General features: G+C 50.5%; 2 protein-coding genes across 9 annotated transcripts in view; one reads left to right on the top strand and one right to left on the bottom strand.

The window, feature by feature from the left end:
- GALNT11 (polypeptide N-acetylgalactosaminyltransferase 11) overlaps window positions 1–2525 on the top strand; it is a 59383-nt gene extending 56858 nt beyond the window's left edge. For 7 of the 8 annotated variants that reach the window (XR_003042786.1, XR_003042785.1, XR_003042787.1 and 4 more), the window contains one exon: window positions 58–2525. The gene's annotated coding sequence lies outside the window, so the exon portion shown is untranslated. The remainder of the gene's footprint in view (window positions 1–57) is intronic. The other variant, XR_003042783.1, reaches the window with a different exon arrangement.
- KMT2C (lysine methyltransferase 2C) overlaps window positions 1–16316 on the bottom strand; it is a 205659-nt gene that overhangs the window by 6373 nt on the left and 182970 nt on the right. The window contains exons 44-55 of the mRNA XM_025039018.1: window positions 14429–14641; window positions 12025–12166; window positions 11733–11880; window positions 10285–10463; window positions 10055–10191; window positions 8964–9213; window positions 7803–7942; window positions 7399–7506; window positions 4056–5172; window positions 3095–3231; window positions 1972–2114; window positions 1542–1710 (exon numbers count right to left, since the gene is read on the bottom strand). Of these exons, the coding sequence (XP_024894786.1) occupies window positions 1542–1710; window positions 1972–2114; window positions 3095–3231; window positions 4056–5172; window positions 7399–7506; window positions 7803–7942; window positions 8964–9213; window positions 10055–10191; window positions 10285–10463; window positions 11733–11880; window positions 12025–12166; window positions 14429–14641 (2883 nt within the window). The remainder of the gene's footprint in view (window positions 1–1541; window positions 1711–1971; window positions 2115–3094; window positions 3232–4055; window positions 5173–7398; window positions 7507–7802; window positions 7943–8963; window positions 9214–10054; window positions 10192–10284; window positions 10464–11732; window positions 11881–12024; window positions 12167–14428; window positions 14642–16316) is intronic.

The following is a 16316-nucleotide window of genomic DNA, read 5'->3' as shown; positions in this document are numbered from 1 at the left end:
TCCTGGGAGGTGGGTAGAAGGAAAAAGATGGCCGAATAACAAAAGCTTTCCACAAAGAGGGCAGGCCGAACTCGGGTCGTCAAGAAACCATCAACATGACGGAGAATAAAACTGACCCTAAAAGACAGGCATGGCGGTGACTGAGCCACCTGAAACAGAACGGACAGCGGCTGATTCAGCAGAGCGGGGCGCCACTGCCCGGAGCACAGGGGACACCGATCTGGCTGAGAGGACATTCTGGAGAAAACAGCAGAAAGGAAAAAAGACCTTGGATCCAAAACGTGACAAGATGCCAGGTAAAAAAATGAAGAGCAGAAAGGGCTCTTCGCTAGCTTTTTTAATACAAAAGAAAGAGCAGGAGGTGAAGTGGAAGTCTCTGAACAAGGACGGGGACGGGGACGGGGACGGGAGGCAGCGGGAAGTGGGAGCTGCCGCCCAGGGACTGGAGCAGCAAGGCTGCGACCCCAACCTGCAGGCCTTACCAAGGCCCCAGGAGTGCTGATGCTGCGAGCCTGGGCTCCACACCGAGACCGCAGATCTCAGGGGTCCAGTATTTGTCTGTGAGTGCAAAACAGAAAGACACGTGGGCACCGAGAGAAGAGTGACTGCAGCACTTCTCACGTGGAAGGCCAGCCCGCTCCACACCGCGAGGGCTCACCAAGTGAGGAGAGCGATAAATTAAAAAGGCACATTTCCATAAAATGCCCCGACAACAACAGACGATCATAAAATCTCTGATCATAAAGGAAGGTTCCAAGGAAGGAAGAGGAATCTGAACGAGCACAGACAAATACAGGTGGGTCAGATTTATATTCTGTAGGGATCACGAGGGCCTTTGAGCGGGCAGGGTGGGACTGCGTGGGATGAGGCAGGCGGGTCCCTGTGGGCGTGAGAGAACTTTTCAGCGGAGGAAAGGGCTATCGGGGCCAACTTAAAAGACAACTAGCAGATGGTGGCCTCGCTCAGGAATCTGAGGAGCTTGGAGGGTGACCGGGCTGAGGGCCTGAAGACGTTTGGCAAAGTGGGAGCTTCTGGATTCCACCCTGGGGCTTCGGAGGGGAGATGCTGGACCAGCATCTGGTTTTAGGTCTGCAGCTCCGGGAGAGCAGACCGCAGATGTCACGTACACGCTCAGCCTGCAGGTGGCTTTATCTGTGAGACATCCTCCCACCTACCCTCCAGGTATCAGGTAACGATTTCATGAAAAAGCTTCCAAAAGATAACTTCCCGCATGGGAGCACCTTCTGAAAATGTTTTCACTGCATTTTTCATTTCACGTGAAGTAGCTCTAGTGAACTCTCCACAAACCCGGTGTGCCCAATGCAGTGCCGCCTGCTGCCCTGCGTGTGCCCCCCGAAGGCGCCAAGACTGCGGCTGCGACACTCGTGTCACAGATTAAGCAAGATGGGATGTGGTGTCGAAAACGGGATGCTGCTCCTGCAGCCACGTGAAACCCTCGTCCACATGCCGCACGTCAGTGTCTCCTGACCGCCGGGTCCCATCCTGTCCCCCCAGTCCCTGAGAACAAAGTCGCCGCCCACCTGAATCCGGGACCGGGCCAGGTACACGTTGGATTTCCACTCGGTCTTCATCTTCCGGTACTGCGACGACTTTGAGTGGACGAACTGCTTGCTGTACGGGGCGTTCAGCTCCCCGGTGACGGTGCTCTGAAACGACTTCGAGGTGCTGGTGCTGTTCAAGGTGTGCGGCCTGCAGACGGCGGCGTGCCAGCAGGGAAGACAAAAGGGAACTGAAGAGACCTCTGACTGGGCGCAGGGCCGAGGTGCGCGCGCGCTCACTGACACGACCGTACCGGGGACCGCCCAGCGGAGCCACGCGGCGGGCCTCGGAAGCGGCCGGGCAGACACAGCCAGACACGGCAGGGTTTGGAAGCAGCAGACAGACCAAGCACGGACCCACCACAACGCCTAGGAGCCCTGGGCCGTACTATGTGAAGTCAAAACAAAATACCTTAACACAAACCTCTTGACATGGGCACTCATTTTAGGTTCAGAACGGGCACAGCCAGTGGGGTTGACGGCGAGAGGCAGTTCCATGAGAGGGTTCCGGCCGTACCGGAAGGTGTAGTTCTCGCATGCCTCGACCCCCGGGAGCTGGAACGAAGCAAAACAGACATGAGTCAACACCTGTGACCGACGCCACAGGCAGTCGAGCTGGCCGAAGGACGGCCATCTTGAGCTTCGTGGAAATAACCTGTGAACGTTTTCGAAACGTGGGTAATAGCGTGGTCTTTCAGTTCACATTAACATGTCAGCCTGCGCTCAGGTCTCCGTGAGCATGAACGTGAAAATGGGGTCTCAGAGCAGAACCCGGTAAAATGCTGCCCATGCCCCATGAAGGAAAAGTTCAGCCCACGGGACCACCGCCACGCACGCCCGTGGGTTTCGGGGTGATGCCCCCGGCCTTCCCAAGCGCGGGGAGGGTGCTGTTCGCAGCTTCGTTCTCTTGCCTGGGCTAACGCCGACCTCTCTCTGTCTGGAATTTTAAAATTCTGTTAAAAGTCACCTGTGTGGTTTACTCTCCTGATCGTCTCACTTTTCAGTCTGACCATGGTATGATGAGGGTCTCTCAGTGTCCTAGGAGTACAGGTGGTCCCTTAAGATTTACTTGTAAAATAATTTCCCAAAAGCACTGTGTGTAGACTCTTGGCAAACATGCTTGTCATCTCCAAAGATGACAAAGTGATGTCGGAGAAGGCCTAAGTCCTGTGACCCAGCTGCCCCCTGGTGACGAACCCCAGGATGAGGGCAAGACTGGCCACGAACATGCCAGTGTCTGCGGTGGGGCACACGAGCGAACACCCTGAAGTGCAAGAGAGCCGCCCCATCCAGCCCGCCCTTCACCCTGGAAGAGAACCGGAGAGGCGGGGACACCTCACGAGTGAACACTAACAGTCACTGCGCGCTGCCGGTGGCCCGCGAACGCCTCGTTTTCTGTGACAGACAGGAGGTGGTCCGCAGGCAACGTCACCACCTCTAGGCACCATGAACACTACAGCAAGTGCTCAGGTGGCTCACTGGGGACCCTGCACTGAGAGGGGGCGGTGGCACCGCGTCCCGCTTGAGACACTCACTGATTCCGCTATCCGCGCCACCGCAGACACCGTTAGGCCAAATAGATCTTCGCCTTTTAAATACGCTGGGAAGAGCTGGAGCATTTCGGATTTTTTTCTCACACATGCCACGGGCTCCAAAATTTTATCCCAAACACCTACGTATGGACAAAAAAAAGTTTTTATGACAGACTTGCTCTCAGCTAAATAGAGGCAAGCAGGATGCAGCATAAAAACAAGCAGAAAGATGACTAACCCGTCACAAAGACTCCCCAGTCCCCAAGACAGGCCTCTGGGCATCGATGCGACTGGCCTAGCATTACCTGCCTCTCAGCTGGAAGCAGCTTATTTTAAAGACTTTATGAAATTTTGGGGAAAAGAATATGTTGCGTTAAGGAAATTAAGCAGTAAAAGAGAAAAAGAAAGTTTAAAATATTGAAATTTATGCAAATAGTTAATTCATCCTCATACTACACACATTAGATTTTCAAATGTCCAATTAATAATACATCTAGAAGTAATCCTTTCCTTATTTAAATTAAACCATAAAATTTATATTTCCTTTGGAATCACCTTTAAAGCATTTCACGTATTTTTTGAAAACAGCGAACCTTTAAAAAAGTTCCTCAATACTTCCTACATCAGTAAAAATGACAGAGACGATCTAGACTAGTGTCTAATTTCTAGCTCTAAATCTTTAAAAATCTGATGCTCCTGAGATCAGACAATCTACACAATATGCTTTAAAAATGGATCCTGCCTTCCAGATGACATTAAGGGGGTCCCCGACAGGCAACTTTTATTGATGAATTATCCTATTTTATCAACTCTATGTTTGAATATATTCTGATTTAGATTAAGTCTAGCATGTGTTCAGACAACTGTATAGCAGAGAGAGCGCAAGGTACAATCATACAAAGAAATTAAGATCTGCATTTGTCAATTGTTAAGCCCCGCAGAGCATACGAACGGCGGCTCTTACCTTTAGGTGAGGTATCACTCAGGACTAGATCTTCATGGCCCTGCTCCACAATCCTGATGACAAACATGGGGCGCCCATCCTTCTCCTCGATGGAGCACAGATAGCGACAGCGCCTGTTGGCGTAGCGCGTGCTCCAGTAGAGCCGGCTGGCTTCGTAGCCGACGGGAAAGAGCGCCTTAGGGGAATGGAACGCCTGCATCTGCTGCGGGAGCAGCTGGCCGATCGTGTGGAAGATGAGGCTCCCGACACGAAAGGTGTGGTCCCGTTCCCCCCGCTGCACGATGCTGGCGATCTGCCGCACCTCGTCACGCTGCACGTAGACCCTCCTGAAGACCGCGAAGTAACTCAACTCCTGCTCGTGAATCCCCTTGGGTTTGTGCATGGGGCAAAGCATAGTTTTATCCTTAAAAAACATGCATTGTGCTTTAATGGCGCAGGTAAAGTGGTAAATGTTGGCGCAGCGAAACCTGTGACAGCCACTGGTGGCGCCCATTTTGTGACAGAAGACACATTTCATCTGCAGGCCCCTCCGCAGTGCTAGTTCCACGTTTATTAAGGCACCGGCCTGGGTCTCATAGACCTCCGTGGACCACAGGGCACAGTTCAGGTGGACCCACAGATCTAGGTCGAGGTTGAGCAGCCTTGCTGGGCCATCTGTCAGGCCATCGCCTTCTTCGTGACAAAAACAACACTTCCGATAGTCTTTGGGCACAGGATCCGGTTTAAGAGAAGTGCCCAGTTTCTTCAGAAACTCATCTATTTCATCCTCGCACGGCGGCTTGAATGTCCCCTTGGGGATCACGACATGAATACTCCATTTCTTCCATTTCATCCCTCTCCACTTTTTATTTACCGGCCTGCAGTCCTCAAACCCACCATGGACAGTTCTCAGCCGAGGCTTTAGCTTGACTGTGACCTTCAGCTCGTCTGGCTTTGCCTCTACTTTGGCTGCTTCGAAAGCGGGAGGGAAAGTGACAGGGGGCGACGTGGGGGGTGACGCACTGGCGGGGAGCTGCGGGAGGCAGTGCACGTCCAGTGCTGAGACGTTGTTGCTGTACCGATGGAGTGTTCTGGAAGGCGCCTCTCTCACAGGCGGCGGCGACGGAGGAGCAGGCTCCTGGGCGGTAAACAAACACAGAAAAGAGGAGGAATTTGCACGCTCTGAAAGCAAGTCTCGTTCAGACAAGAAGCCAAGCGAGGTTGAACGGTGTGTGACCGCAAGGGACGGGGAGGCTCCGTGAATAAGTGGGGGGGACTCAGCAGAGGTCTGGGCTGAACGACTGAGGCGTTCAGTACTGAGAGAGCAGGGGGCTGATGAGAGAACCGCCGCGGTGGCCCCTTCCCAGGCTCGGCCAGCAGCCACGCCTGCAGACCGCTCTGCCTCCGCCGTCCCTGCTTCTAACCATAACCAAGCCGCCAAGGTCGACACTGCGGAGGAGCTAGCTGATTTAACTTGTGCAATGGAACAGTGATTGTGTTCAACAAAGAACTTCGAAATATCTTCCTCTCTGAGCTTATCCGATTCTCCGCAATTCTTTTCTGTTAAACTCAGGCTTAATTAATTGGCATAAGCGAGAAGGCAGGGAAAGACGTCCCCCGTCAGCCAATGAGCTTTTTTGCTTTTTCGGCTGCTGAAAGAGCTGAGCTGAGAGAAGCTCCAGCGGACCCACCCCACCTCCTCACACCCCGACCCGACGAGGTATCTGAGAAAAAACACCTCACACGGAACCCAGAAGCAGGCAGGGGCTGCACACTGACAAACTGGTGAAAACACCATTTCTTCTCTGGTCTGGACTGACAAATTCTAAGTCAAAGTCTAAACTTATTTGGCATATAACTTGGATTTCATTATAGTAGGGTCTACTGCCTGTTAAAAATGAGTCTCCAGAACGCTGTTCTAAGACAGACACATGAGAGCAATAACCTAGAGGGAGGAACGACAGGCAGTATTTCTGCACGAGGGAAAAGCTTCAATACAAATGATTAAAAATAGATCGTCCGCCATACCGATGGCCAACAGACACATGAAAAGATGCTCAATGTCACTAATCATCAGAGAAATGCAAATCAAAACCACAATGAGACATCACCTCACACCTGTCAGAATGGCCATCATCAATCAATCAACAAAAACAAGTGTTGGCGAGGATGTGGAGAACGGGAACCCCCCGTGCACTGCGGGTGGGAATGTAAACTGGTGCAGACGCTACGGAAAACAGGATGGGGGGGTGTCCTTAAAAAAATTAAAAATAGAACGTGTGTCCTAGCAATTCCACCCTGGGTATTAATCCAAAGGAAAACAAAACACTAATTCGATAAGGTGCACAACCCCCCATGTTCACTGCAGAGTGATTTACAGTAGTCAAGACTTGGGAGCACCCTAGGCGTCCATCAATAGAGGGATAGATAAAGAAGAGGGCGGTACACATCTATGATGGACTGATTCAGCCATAAGAATGAACCTTGCCATTTGCAACATGGACCTAGAGAGTATTATGCTCAGCGAAATAAATCAGAGGAAGAGGAACACCATACGATTTCACTGATAGGAGGAATCTAAAAACCAAAATAAATGAGAGAGAAACAAACTCGCTGATCAGAGAACTGACAGTCACCAGACGGTAGGAGGTTGGGGGAATGGGCGAAAAAAGTAGAGAGATTTAAGAAATGCAAATTGCCAGTTATAAACATAACCGTGGGGGCGTAAATGCAGCAGAGGGAACATGGCTGTGCAATAACCGTGTACGGTGTCAGACGGGCACTAGACCTCTCAGGGTGATCACTTCATAAGGTATATAAATGTCACTACACTGCACGCTTGAAAGTAATACAATATTGTATGTCAACTAACTGAAAAATAAATTATAAAAAAAGATACAATTGCTCTAGAAAAACAAATGTCTGCATCAACCACATGCTTAGATACACTTAAATGACACCAAATCAAGTAAAGTAGACCAGCATTTCCACCAGAGTATGAGCAAAATAATTCCTCCTCTAAACGTATGAATACACCTAAATCAGTGGGATAAGATCAGTAAAAGCCATATTTTATAGTAATAATTATTTGTTAAGTGAATAAATAAAATTAAAGATTTTAGTGTTTGTGTTTTATTCAACTCTGAACTTTTAAGATGTAATTCAAGTCCATCCACTAGTCACATAAGTTGAACTTATTTAATCTGAAATGGCGACATGGACGGCGGATTTTTAAAACCACTTTCCCAGACTGAGCTTCTGCTCGGCCTGCAGAGGCAGAGCGCTCCGGGGGCCCAGGCCTCCACCGACGCACCCGGCACATGGACGCCACGCCCTGCCGCTGACTGAGACTGTCCGAATTTACCTTGCTTTCTGGGTGTTTTGCTTGTGCAGTCGAAGAATAAAGGATAAAGCAGTTATTACTACAGAAGACAATGTCCTTCTCCACTCTACTGGTGCTTTCTCGGGACTCCTGAAAGGCAATGAGAAATGAATGGGATCTCAGTGAGTCAGAATGTAACGAAGATGTCTCTATGTTAGAAACCAAAGTAGCTTCCTGTCTTAAAAAGGTAACTGCGGGTCAATATTTAGCATATAATAATTTAGCCACGGAAAAAATGAATTTGTAAAAGTAAGCTATCTGGCTTTAAGCTCAAGCACGCAAACGCACGCTGACGCTACCAGCAGGGACACGGGGCCCGTGGGGCCAGATGTGGGAGCAGAGCAGGGCCCGGACACACCCCGGGCGGGCGGGGGGCTACCCAGTACCTGGTTCATGCAGGCCAGGTCTCGGAAGGACTTCCGCACGCCGCTTCCAAGGACAACCACTTTGCAGTGACAGCACCACTGTGTCCTGAGCCCTGTGCTTCCCGCGCCGCCGTGACCTGAGTCCTTGTATCCAGGAAGGCCTGAAACACGGGTGACAGTGTAAAACTGCGCCTGTCAACTTACAATGTGGCACGGTCAACTGGCCTTGTATGATTATCGATTAATAAAAAGTGGGTCTAAGCAGTGGTTACAGGCACGTGTGCGCGCGTGGCACCGGGTACGGACTCGGGAACCCCCGTTCTCAGAGGTTCTGGGAGACGCCAGCAGCAGGGGATGTGGGGGGGGCCACCCCACCAGCGTGTCGGCGTCCAGCCAAGGTGCGACGGGAGTCAGGGAAGAGATGCGACTATTCCTCGAGGGTGAAGACGATACAAAATGTTTCACGGGAGGCGATGGCAGCGTGTACAGGAGTCTACAACGAATGTGACTCGGAGCGTTCGGGGTCCAAGGTAAGAACGTGAGGACTCAGGGAAAGGAAGCGTGAACCATATGCAGAGCGCCGTTCACGGAGGCCGCGAAGGCGGGAAGGGACGCGCAGAGGAATGCGGAGTATGACAAGCACCTGGAGGAGGCGCTGGAAGATGAAGGCTGAGGAGCCGCTGGTCTCAGCCAGAGGCGGGTGCCAAGGAGACGGGCAGGGCAGAGGCGGGAAAGGGGGACAAGGATGAGGCCAGCTCCGGGAGATGGAGGAGGCAGCAGCACGCAGGCCTGAGGTGGGGCGGGCGTCAGCACGTCTCTGGGAACAGAAGGGCCCCGGGGGGACAGTGCAGGGGCCGCCAGGAAAGCGATGGTGACGGTGCAGAAGGCAAAGAACGCAAGGGAGGGGGTGAGGGGGTTGGGGGCGCAGAGGAACAAAAGCTGCTTAAGGGGTGCCCTGCGCAGGGCTGGCACGCAAACACTTCCTGGCTGACACCATGGAGTCACATACGTCCCAAAGCACTAAAGGCCGGATCACACCACAGATGACAGGATGCCCGTGTGAGGTTAATTACCGAAGAGCACACATCTGTTACTTGTTAAACATTTCAGCGAGAGTTTAAAGAGGGAAGGCATAACTTCTGGACTGAGGACGAATGTGGGTTAAAACGCGAACCAGCTCACCATTGCTCGTTGGAGGAAATGGAGCACTAGGCGGCTTCAGCCGGTAGGAAGCTGCTAGTCTGGGAGGGTTTGCGGATCCTGGTGGAGGCCCACGAAGAAATAAATGCGGTCGATACTCCAAACCTGGGTTCACTCTGTGGCCACTGACCAAGCCCGCAGGTGGGACATCTGGAGCGTTACTAACCTCGTAGCTGTTAGGAATGCGGACGTGGAGAAGATCGGAAAACGCAGCCACAACGCTGCTAATGTTCTGGAACAAAAGGGCAAATCCCGTGTCATGACCCAGTGACCGCCGAGAAAGCCACACTCAGGATGACTGCTACCGGCATGGGACGTGCCGTGCAAGCAAATCCAACAACTCTGCAGACTTGGAAGTCTCAGAAAAAAAGATTTTTAATGGACCAATATCCTAGTAAAGCTTTCAGCAACCGAAATCCTCATAAAGGGACTCGAGGGAGCATGAAGCTATTTTAGATATCTTAACGTCTGAGTTGTAAAGGACACGACCACAAGGAACGAGCTAAACCCTTGTCTGTTTTTGCAGCTGGTCAGAAGCTACTTTCAGGCGGGCGGAAATCTGAAACAGTCCGTGAATAGGGTCACAGCTACGTTCTGTTGACGACCAAAGTATCACGCCACCGGACTAGTTTGGTCGCCAATGAAACGTCTTCGCAGAATTAAGAGTAAAAAAGATATTCCTCAGCAACTGCCTAGTGTTTGATGTGAGCAGCTGCTACCTGAACATTTATCTTGCTTCCCTAAAACTTTCTTCTTGTTCTTCATTTTCTATATGTAAACAGCTACTGAAAGGTTTCTCTCTAAAGACTTTTCCGAGGCTACTCCTCTAATTATGAGGGAGAACGCCTCCGACTTCACTTTGCCTCTCCACCTTGACTTGGGCTGTGATGAATTCAGTGCTTGTTTACAGTACTCAAAAGTGGCCTCGGTGTCTGCTGTGACTATCAACCAACCCTAAGTGGACTCCACCTCTTATCCTCGGTGACCCTGCAGACACGCTCCACGGCAAGACACCTGGCACGCCTTTAAAAATGGACACATGCCGTACCGTTAAAAACCCATCTGATCTTTACCTCAGCGGCTGTCGGATGCAGAGTAATTGCCACAGATATAAGACCCGACCGGGGACCATTTGGGGAGGAACCAAAAGATGGTGTGAAAAATAAAGTGCCCGGCTCAGTTTTGATGTCATTCCGTCTAGATTCTGAACCTGAGAGAGAAAAACAAAACGGGGCATCAGTGGAGCGAGGCCCCCGCAGCCCAGCTGCTGTGGCGGGATCGACGCGGCCAGGTGTGTGCCCACCTTTCCCAGCCGTGCTGGGGAGAATCGGGATGATGGGCGACGGCACCGGCTCTGGGGGCTCCTCTTTGACCAGTGACAAATCCGGGTATCGGGTCACTTCCATCCCAACCACACTCTCGGGAGAGGACGAGGGGACAAAGCTGTCAGGAGTGTCCCGCTCGCCACCGTGGTCCTGGATCCTGCGTGAAGAAGGAACACGACCGTCAACACGTGCAAACCCGCCGCCGGGCCCACCTGTGCCAGCCCGGGGACAGACAGGAAATTTGGAAAAGCTAAGTGGCATCTTCAACTACCGAGTCACTTCAGTGCTCGGCTTCCTTCTGACTGGAGCGTCAGCATCCGGGGTTAGAGGCCTGCCCGAGAAGGAAGACGGTCAGGGCACCGCACAGCACACGTGCGACGTCCCAGAGCAGACGGCAAGGGCTTGCGTGAGGCTAGAAAGAGCTAGAAAGGGCAGCGCCCACGGCCGGCGGTCATGGCCAGCCGTCACCCCTGCGCAGAGCCCTCCGCGGACAGCACAGCTGTCCGGAGGCGCTTTGTCTCAGGATGGGAGAAAACTGCATGGCTTCAAAGGCCTGTTTTCCTAACCGACAAAGTAAGGTGAAGAAAAGCAGAGGCTGGCCCCGCCCATGGAGCTAGAGGTTACCAAGGCAACCGGCGCTGCAGGGCAAGTGTGGTCTGGGTCTCAGGCTAATCGCTGTGGGATAGCCCGTGAACCTGGTGTCGCCGGAGGACCTCAGGAGACAGTCCTGGGCTCCTCGCACGCCCAGGGCTGCCTCCCAGGGCTGCTCCCCAGCCACAGACTAGCGGCTGCTGGCAGGAAGGTACGAGAGGGAAAAGGAGACCCAGACACGTTTCTCATTAATAAAGGAAGGGACTCGGTCCAAATGACGTCTCAGCAAACAGAGGCTGTCACCCGACTTTCCACGAAGAGAATAATCTGAGGAGGCACACAAGCGCCTGTCCTGACCTACCAGCGGGGCTGAGATTAGCTAAGGGACACTGACTGTCTCCCAACCAGACCTTTGGGGGCTCAAGAATGGACACAAAAGCTATGAAGCTCTGGACAGGACAGTCCTTTGACTCTCTCCCACAGCAACATTCTCTGACGTTTGGGACGTGTGCAAACATCGACAAACGTCAATCGTATCGATAGCTTATAACATAATAATATTTGAAATATTTTGCATAGAGATTCCCATTACCTTCACGTCTATTCAATTAGTATTTGTTGAACTTCCCATATCATTTAGGATTTCAAAAATTCACGAACATTTTAATAGTGAGAACGTTTGATAAACTGTAAATTCTGAAGAAAATTATTCATCAAATTCTACCCCTTAAATGTTTTTGCATGCTATTCCGACAGACTGTGCGACATACACACATATATCCATTCAAGAAATACGTGACAACTGTGAAACACCTGAGAAAAAAGGCACGTCTACCTTAAGTCCTCCTGGTTGTTGTGAGGTGGGGTTGGGAGCGACGCTGGGACGTCGACCGCCTTCGGGCCCTGAGCGAGCGCTCTGGCTAGCAAGTCCTCCTGCGGCCTGAACGGCAGCTGGAACGGTTTGGGTCCTAGACTTTTGGTAACTGGAAATGCAAAGACACAAAACCACGAATAAAGTCAGAACCGCTAAGTGGGCGGAACCTGACAGTCTGACTGCCACTTCACCAGAAACTGCTAGCAAAGGCACACTCCTCAAAGTGCAAAATCGGGAGGTTCATCCGCCCTACCTTCGTGGCTCACTAACACTCCGGCCTTTCCCGCAAGTTCTTCAGTTGTCGCAAAGCCATTTGCCATCTTCTGACAAGCCATAGGAGGTGGTGTAGGAGGAAGAGAGGCAGGGGGTGTTGGAGGATTACTTAAATTATTCTGCTGCAGGAGACCAAAAGATTTTAAATTATATGCTACTGAGCAAATATGCCATGACCTTGCTAAAACTTAGTTCTGTGAATTTTTAGCACATGGAAGCAAGGCTACAGAAATGTAATCAAGGTGCCTCTTCATTCGTAAATGTACACCGAGAAGAAAAATAAATGTACGAGGCCAAAAGGAGGCTTTTTAGTGGAACGAAGCTCATGACTGTTTGGACATACGCTGTCCACGTGCTTCCTTCGCCCAGCTTGAGCGCTCAGCTTTGAAGTTAAGAAGCAAATTTACATCATGCCTGATTCGATTCTACACGACTCTATACAAGTTTCATTGTTGTAGCCAGTGAACGATAGCTTAAATTTTTTTTTTATTTGAACCAATAAATCATTAAAAGTTCTCCAAATTTCCTTGATTAAGTTCTCATTAAGATATGCCCCGGTTCTATAAAAAACTTGCGAATGTGTGGTCCAAATCCTATCATTGCAGCTCACATCCTAGACATGAGAATCTGGATTCTCCAAAATCCTCTACAAGAAGCAAAAGCTGGAGAAATACTAAAATGACTGAATCATTCAGAAATGTTCTTCCCCTCCAAACATTTCGCACTGCTTCACCTTTGGCATTTTCTGATTAATTGTTGGAATCTACCAATAATCATATGCAAATCAAGTGCAAGGTGAAACTGCAAATCTGGCAAAGACCAAGGATTTCATGAAGAGGATGAAGAGCTGGAGAACAGCTTGCGTCAGAAGAGAAGGCGTTTACAAGAGGCAGGACAGGGTCTAACTGAAGAGCAAAGCCAGCACCAGTCATAAATGCAGCAGCAAGAGAATGATTTTAACATTAGAGTAAGATGAGAAGCCCTCAGGGAATCGAACGATACTTCCAATATCTTTGCAAAAAAAAGATCATTGTACGTAAGTCAGATGTGAAGTTAAGAATGTCTAATGAGGCTATTGTAAAACTTAAAAAAATTATACCAAAAGATAAACTTGACTTAGTTTGATATAATTTTAGTAGTCTCAGAACTAATGCATAGCTGCAATTAGTAACTGATTAGACAAAATATATATAAAAATTTTTACCATTTCCTTTTTCAAGGTAAATTCCTAACGACGTTTTTATCCTCACTATTTACTATGAATTTCGATTCATTTTAAGAGTTATAGGGAAATATCTTCTCTACCAGGGAAATACATAATGGGTATTTTTCACAGTTTTTATTCTTACACGAAAATTTCAAACGTTCATGTTAGAAAACACTTCACCCAGTAAAATGTTAGCCTTTGGGTTGGACTGAAGTTTAAATGAGACTTGGAAGATTAGACGTAAACTAGGTGGAAAACAAGACAAGCTCTACCAATGCTGACACGGCATCCAACGAGGAAGTGAGGCGACACCTTGGCAGAGAAACATACCTTGTAGATCAACTGAGAATAGTAATCCGAAACCCCGTCAAGGGTAGCACTGCCAAAAGTTCCTAGCAGCCGGCTCCCACTACTGAGTTGGCCACTGCCATAAGGGAGAAAGTGCGCAAAGTTCACTCCAGTGATCGGTTCCAGTAGAGGGAGCAGAGAGAGCTGCTATTAGAAAACACAGTTGAGAGTGATGAACACGGCAAACACAGGGCGCTTCTCAACGTCTAAGACCCGAGGCGGCTTAGTCAAACGAGACTCGTGAAAAGTGAGACTTAAAAATTTCAAGTATCAAAATGCTAGAATCACGTGAGAGAGACTACGGAATCTCTGAGACATACTTTCTTCTGATCTGTCTTAAAGGGATGCTGCCAGGCATCGAACAAGAAAACACAGTGCTTCTCTTTGCTCGGCAAGAACCAGGGCGTGAACTGAGGCTAAGCACCCGCGACGCCACCCTCGGCGGCTGTCCCCCACCTTCCGCAACAGCTGTGAGGGGTCAGAGCAGCTTACTGCGGGGACACACCAGCAGCTACATTTCTTTGCATCCAGAGGCACAAATAATGCGAAGTTTGTCCTGGTGCTGAGCTGCTCCCTTTGGCCATACGTAAATCCTGCCTGTCACCTGCCACCGCACCCATTTCTCTAACACCCAGTGCCGACAGGACACGGTGCAGTTGTGCAAATAGGAACTCCATCAGGTTCCCCGTTGAGATGGCTTTTATTCCCGTAACTCTCTACTTTAATTAAGAAATGATCACAATAAAGAAAGTTTTGGTTTAACAGGGTTGAGAAATCATTTGATGTTCTCACAGCCTCGACTTTTTAAAGGCCACTCCAAAAGGCTCACCTGTTTCAGGTGGGTAAAGGTGTCGGCGGTGGAATACATAGCCTGCTTCTCCTCTTCGTCCTTTCTCCTTTTCTTGGAGCGAGGTGCTGCCTTCTCCCCGGTCCTCTGAGTCCGTTTGCTTCGCTGTTTCTTGGTTTCACCTCCTCCCTCTGCTTTTGGCAACTGGCTGTTGCCACATCCAAAACCACCTTGCATTGGGGCCTCCAAAGTTTGCTACCGTGATTAGAAAGGTTAAGACATCAGTGAGCTGCTAACCCGGGCCCATCCTACGACACACATTCCTAGCACGGGCGCTAAGTCAAGGAGGGAAGACGGGGGCATCGAATGGTCTGTGCCTTGAACTTGTCCACCCTCTTCTGAAACTCTCCTCTGCAGTGTGGAAACCGCAGCAGCCAGCTTGAGGGAAGAGCACAGCCGAGGCACGGCTGAGGTCCGCCTGCCCCGGTGGGCCAGAGTCTGCACGGCGCTCTTGCCGAGTGACTCTGGATCCCCCCGTGAGTGCGTGCAACACTCGGTCTGCAGGGACAACTCAAGGGCTCCAAACAGCCCCACAGCCTATGCCTCTCAGGCGAGACGAGCAGCCAGCCTCCGAGGTCAACAAAAACCAAGGCTGGTCCGTCAGCTTAGCTCGCGATCCTACATCTGGCCGAACGGTAAGTGCGGTGTGCTGCACGTCAGTGACAGAGGCCCCGTGTTAGCCAACCTTTCCTTACTTGTCTTCATAATTAAGAACGGAAAATAGAGCAGTCCTCCGAAAGGTCTCCCAGGGAGGTGCGTCAGTACCTAAGAGTAGGGGCTATTTTTCCTAAACGTACAGCTATGCTTTGCTACAGGCAAGTGCAGTGCGGAATTTACTCTGAAGTAGCCTGCAGATCATCTTTCTAAAAGAGGGTTCTGAAGACTGTGGTTTCCACCTACATGCTCAAAGGCTTAAAGCGTGGACAGCAACATTTTTCTGTAAAGGGCCAACAGGTGAGTCCGTCAGCCTCTGTAGGCCACATAGCATCTGTCGCAGCTGCTGGACTTGGCCCTACACTGCAGTGGCAGCCACGGACGGACAGCTCAGGAGCGAGTGTCCTGGCCGCGTCCCAACAAGTCCTTTAAATTCACGGACATGGAACCTTGAATTGTATGTGATTTTCACATATTGTGAAATACTACTCTAGATTGTTTTCAACCATTTATGAGTGTGGAAAACATTCTTTGCTCAGGCAAAGCAGCGGGGTGGAAATAGGCTCGCACTGCCTATGCCGGGGCTGCGCAGTGGTCCTCAGGGGAGAGGTCCCCACGGCAGCGGAGTGTAGTCATTTGGGAATGGTTTGAAATGCGGATTCTCTGGTGCCACCCGGACCTACCGAATCAGAACCCTGGGCGCGAGGCCCCCCAGCACAGAGGCCCAGGCCCCGAGCTGTCCTCTCCGTATTCCTGTGTACGCCCTGCCTGGGACCGTTTAGGAACACACCGACCGGCAGGTCTCAGCTCGCCACAAGGTGGCTCACTGCTTATCGAGCCCCGGGTCAGGTCACGCCGCTGATGCCGAGGCTGCACTGGGGGCGGCAGTGGCCTGGGCGTTCTCACTGGCTCACAGCAGGGCGGCAGTGCAGTCGCCTGTTTCAGTGTGTGTGTTGGGGGCTTTAGGCCTTTTATAAGACATTTTTGCCTTTGTTTTTAAGAGCTTTATTTAAGTATAATATGCATACCACAAAATTCACCTATTTTACTGTACAGTTCAGTGATTTCAGTTCAGAGTTATAAAACAATTATTCACTCATTCCAGTTTTAGAACATTGCCATCACACCAAAAAGATCTCTGTGCCCAAATGTAGTCACTCTCCGTTCTTACTCTCAAGTCCCAGGCAACCATCTACTCTTGTCTCCCTAGCTTTGC

This window comes from Pteropus alecto, unplaced genomic scaffold, assembly GCF_000325575.1.
Source record: "Pteropus alecto unplaced genomic scaffold, ASM32557v1 scaffold48, whole genome shotgun sequence".
Classification (NCBI taxonomy): Eukaryota; Metazoa; Chordata; class Mammalia; order Chiroptera; family Pteropodidae; genus Pteropus; species Pteropus alecto.
The sequence above is the reverse complement of the archived record's forward strand: the minus strand, read 5'-3'. Positions and strand labels throughout refer to the sequence as shown.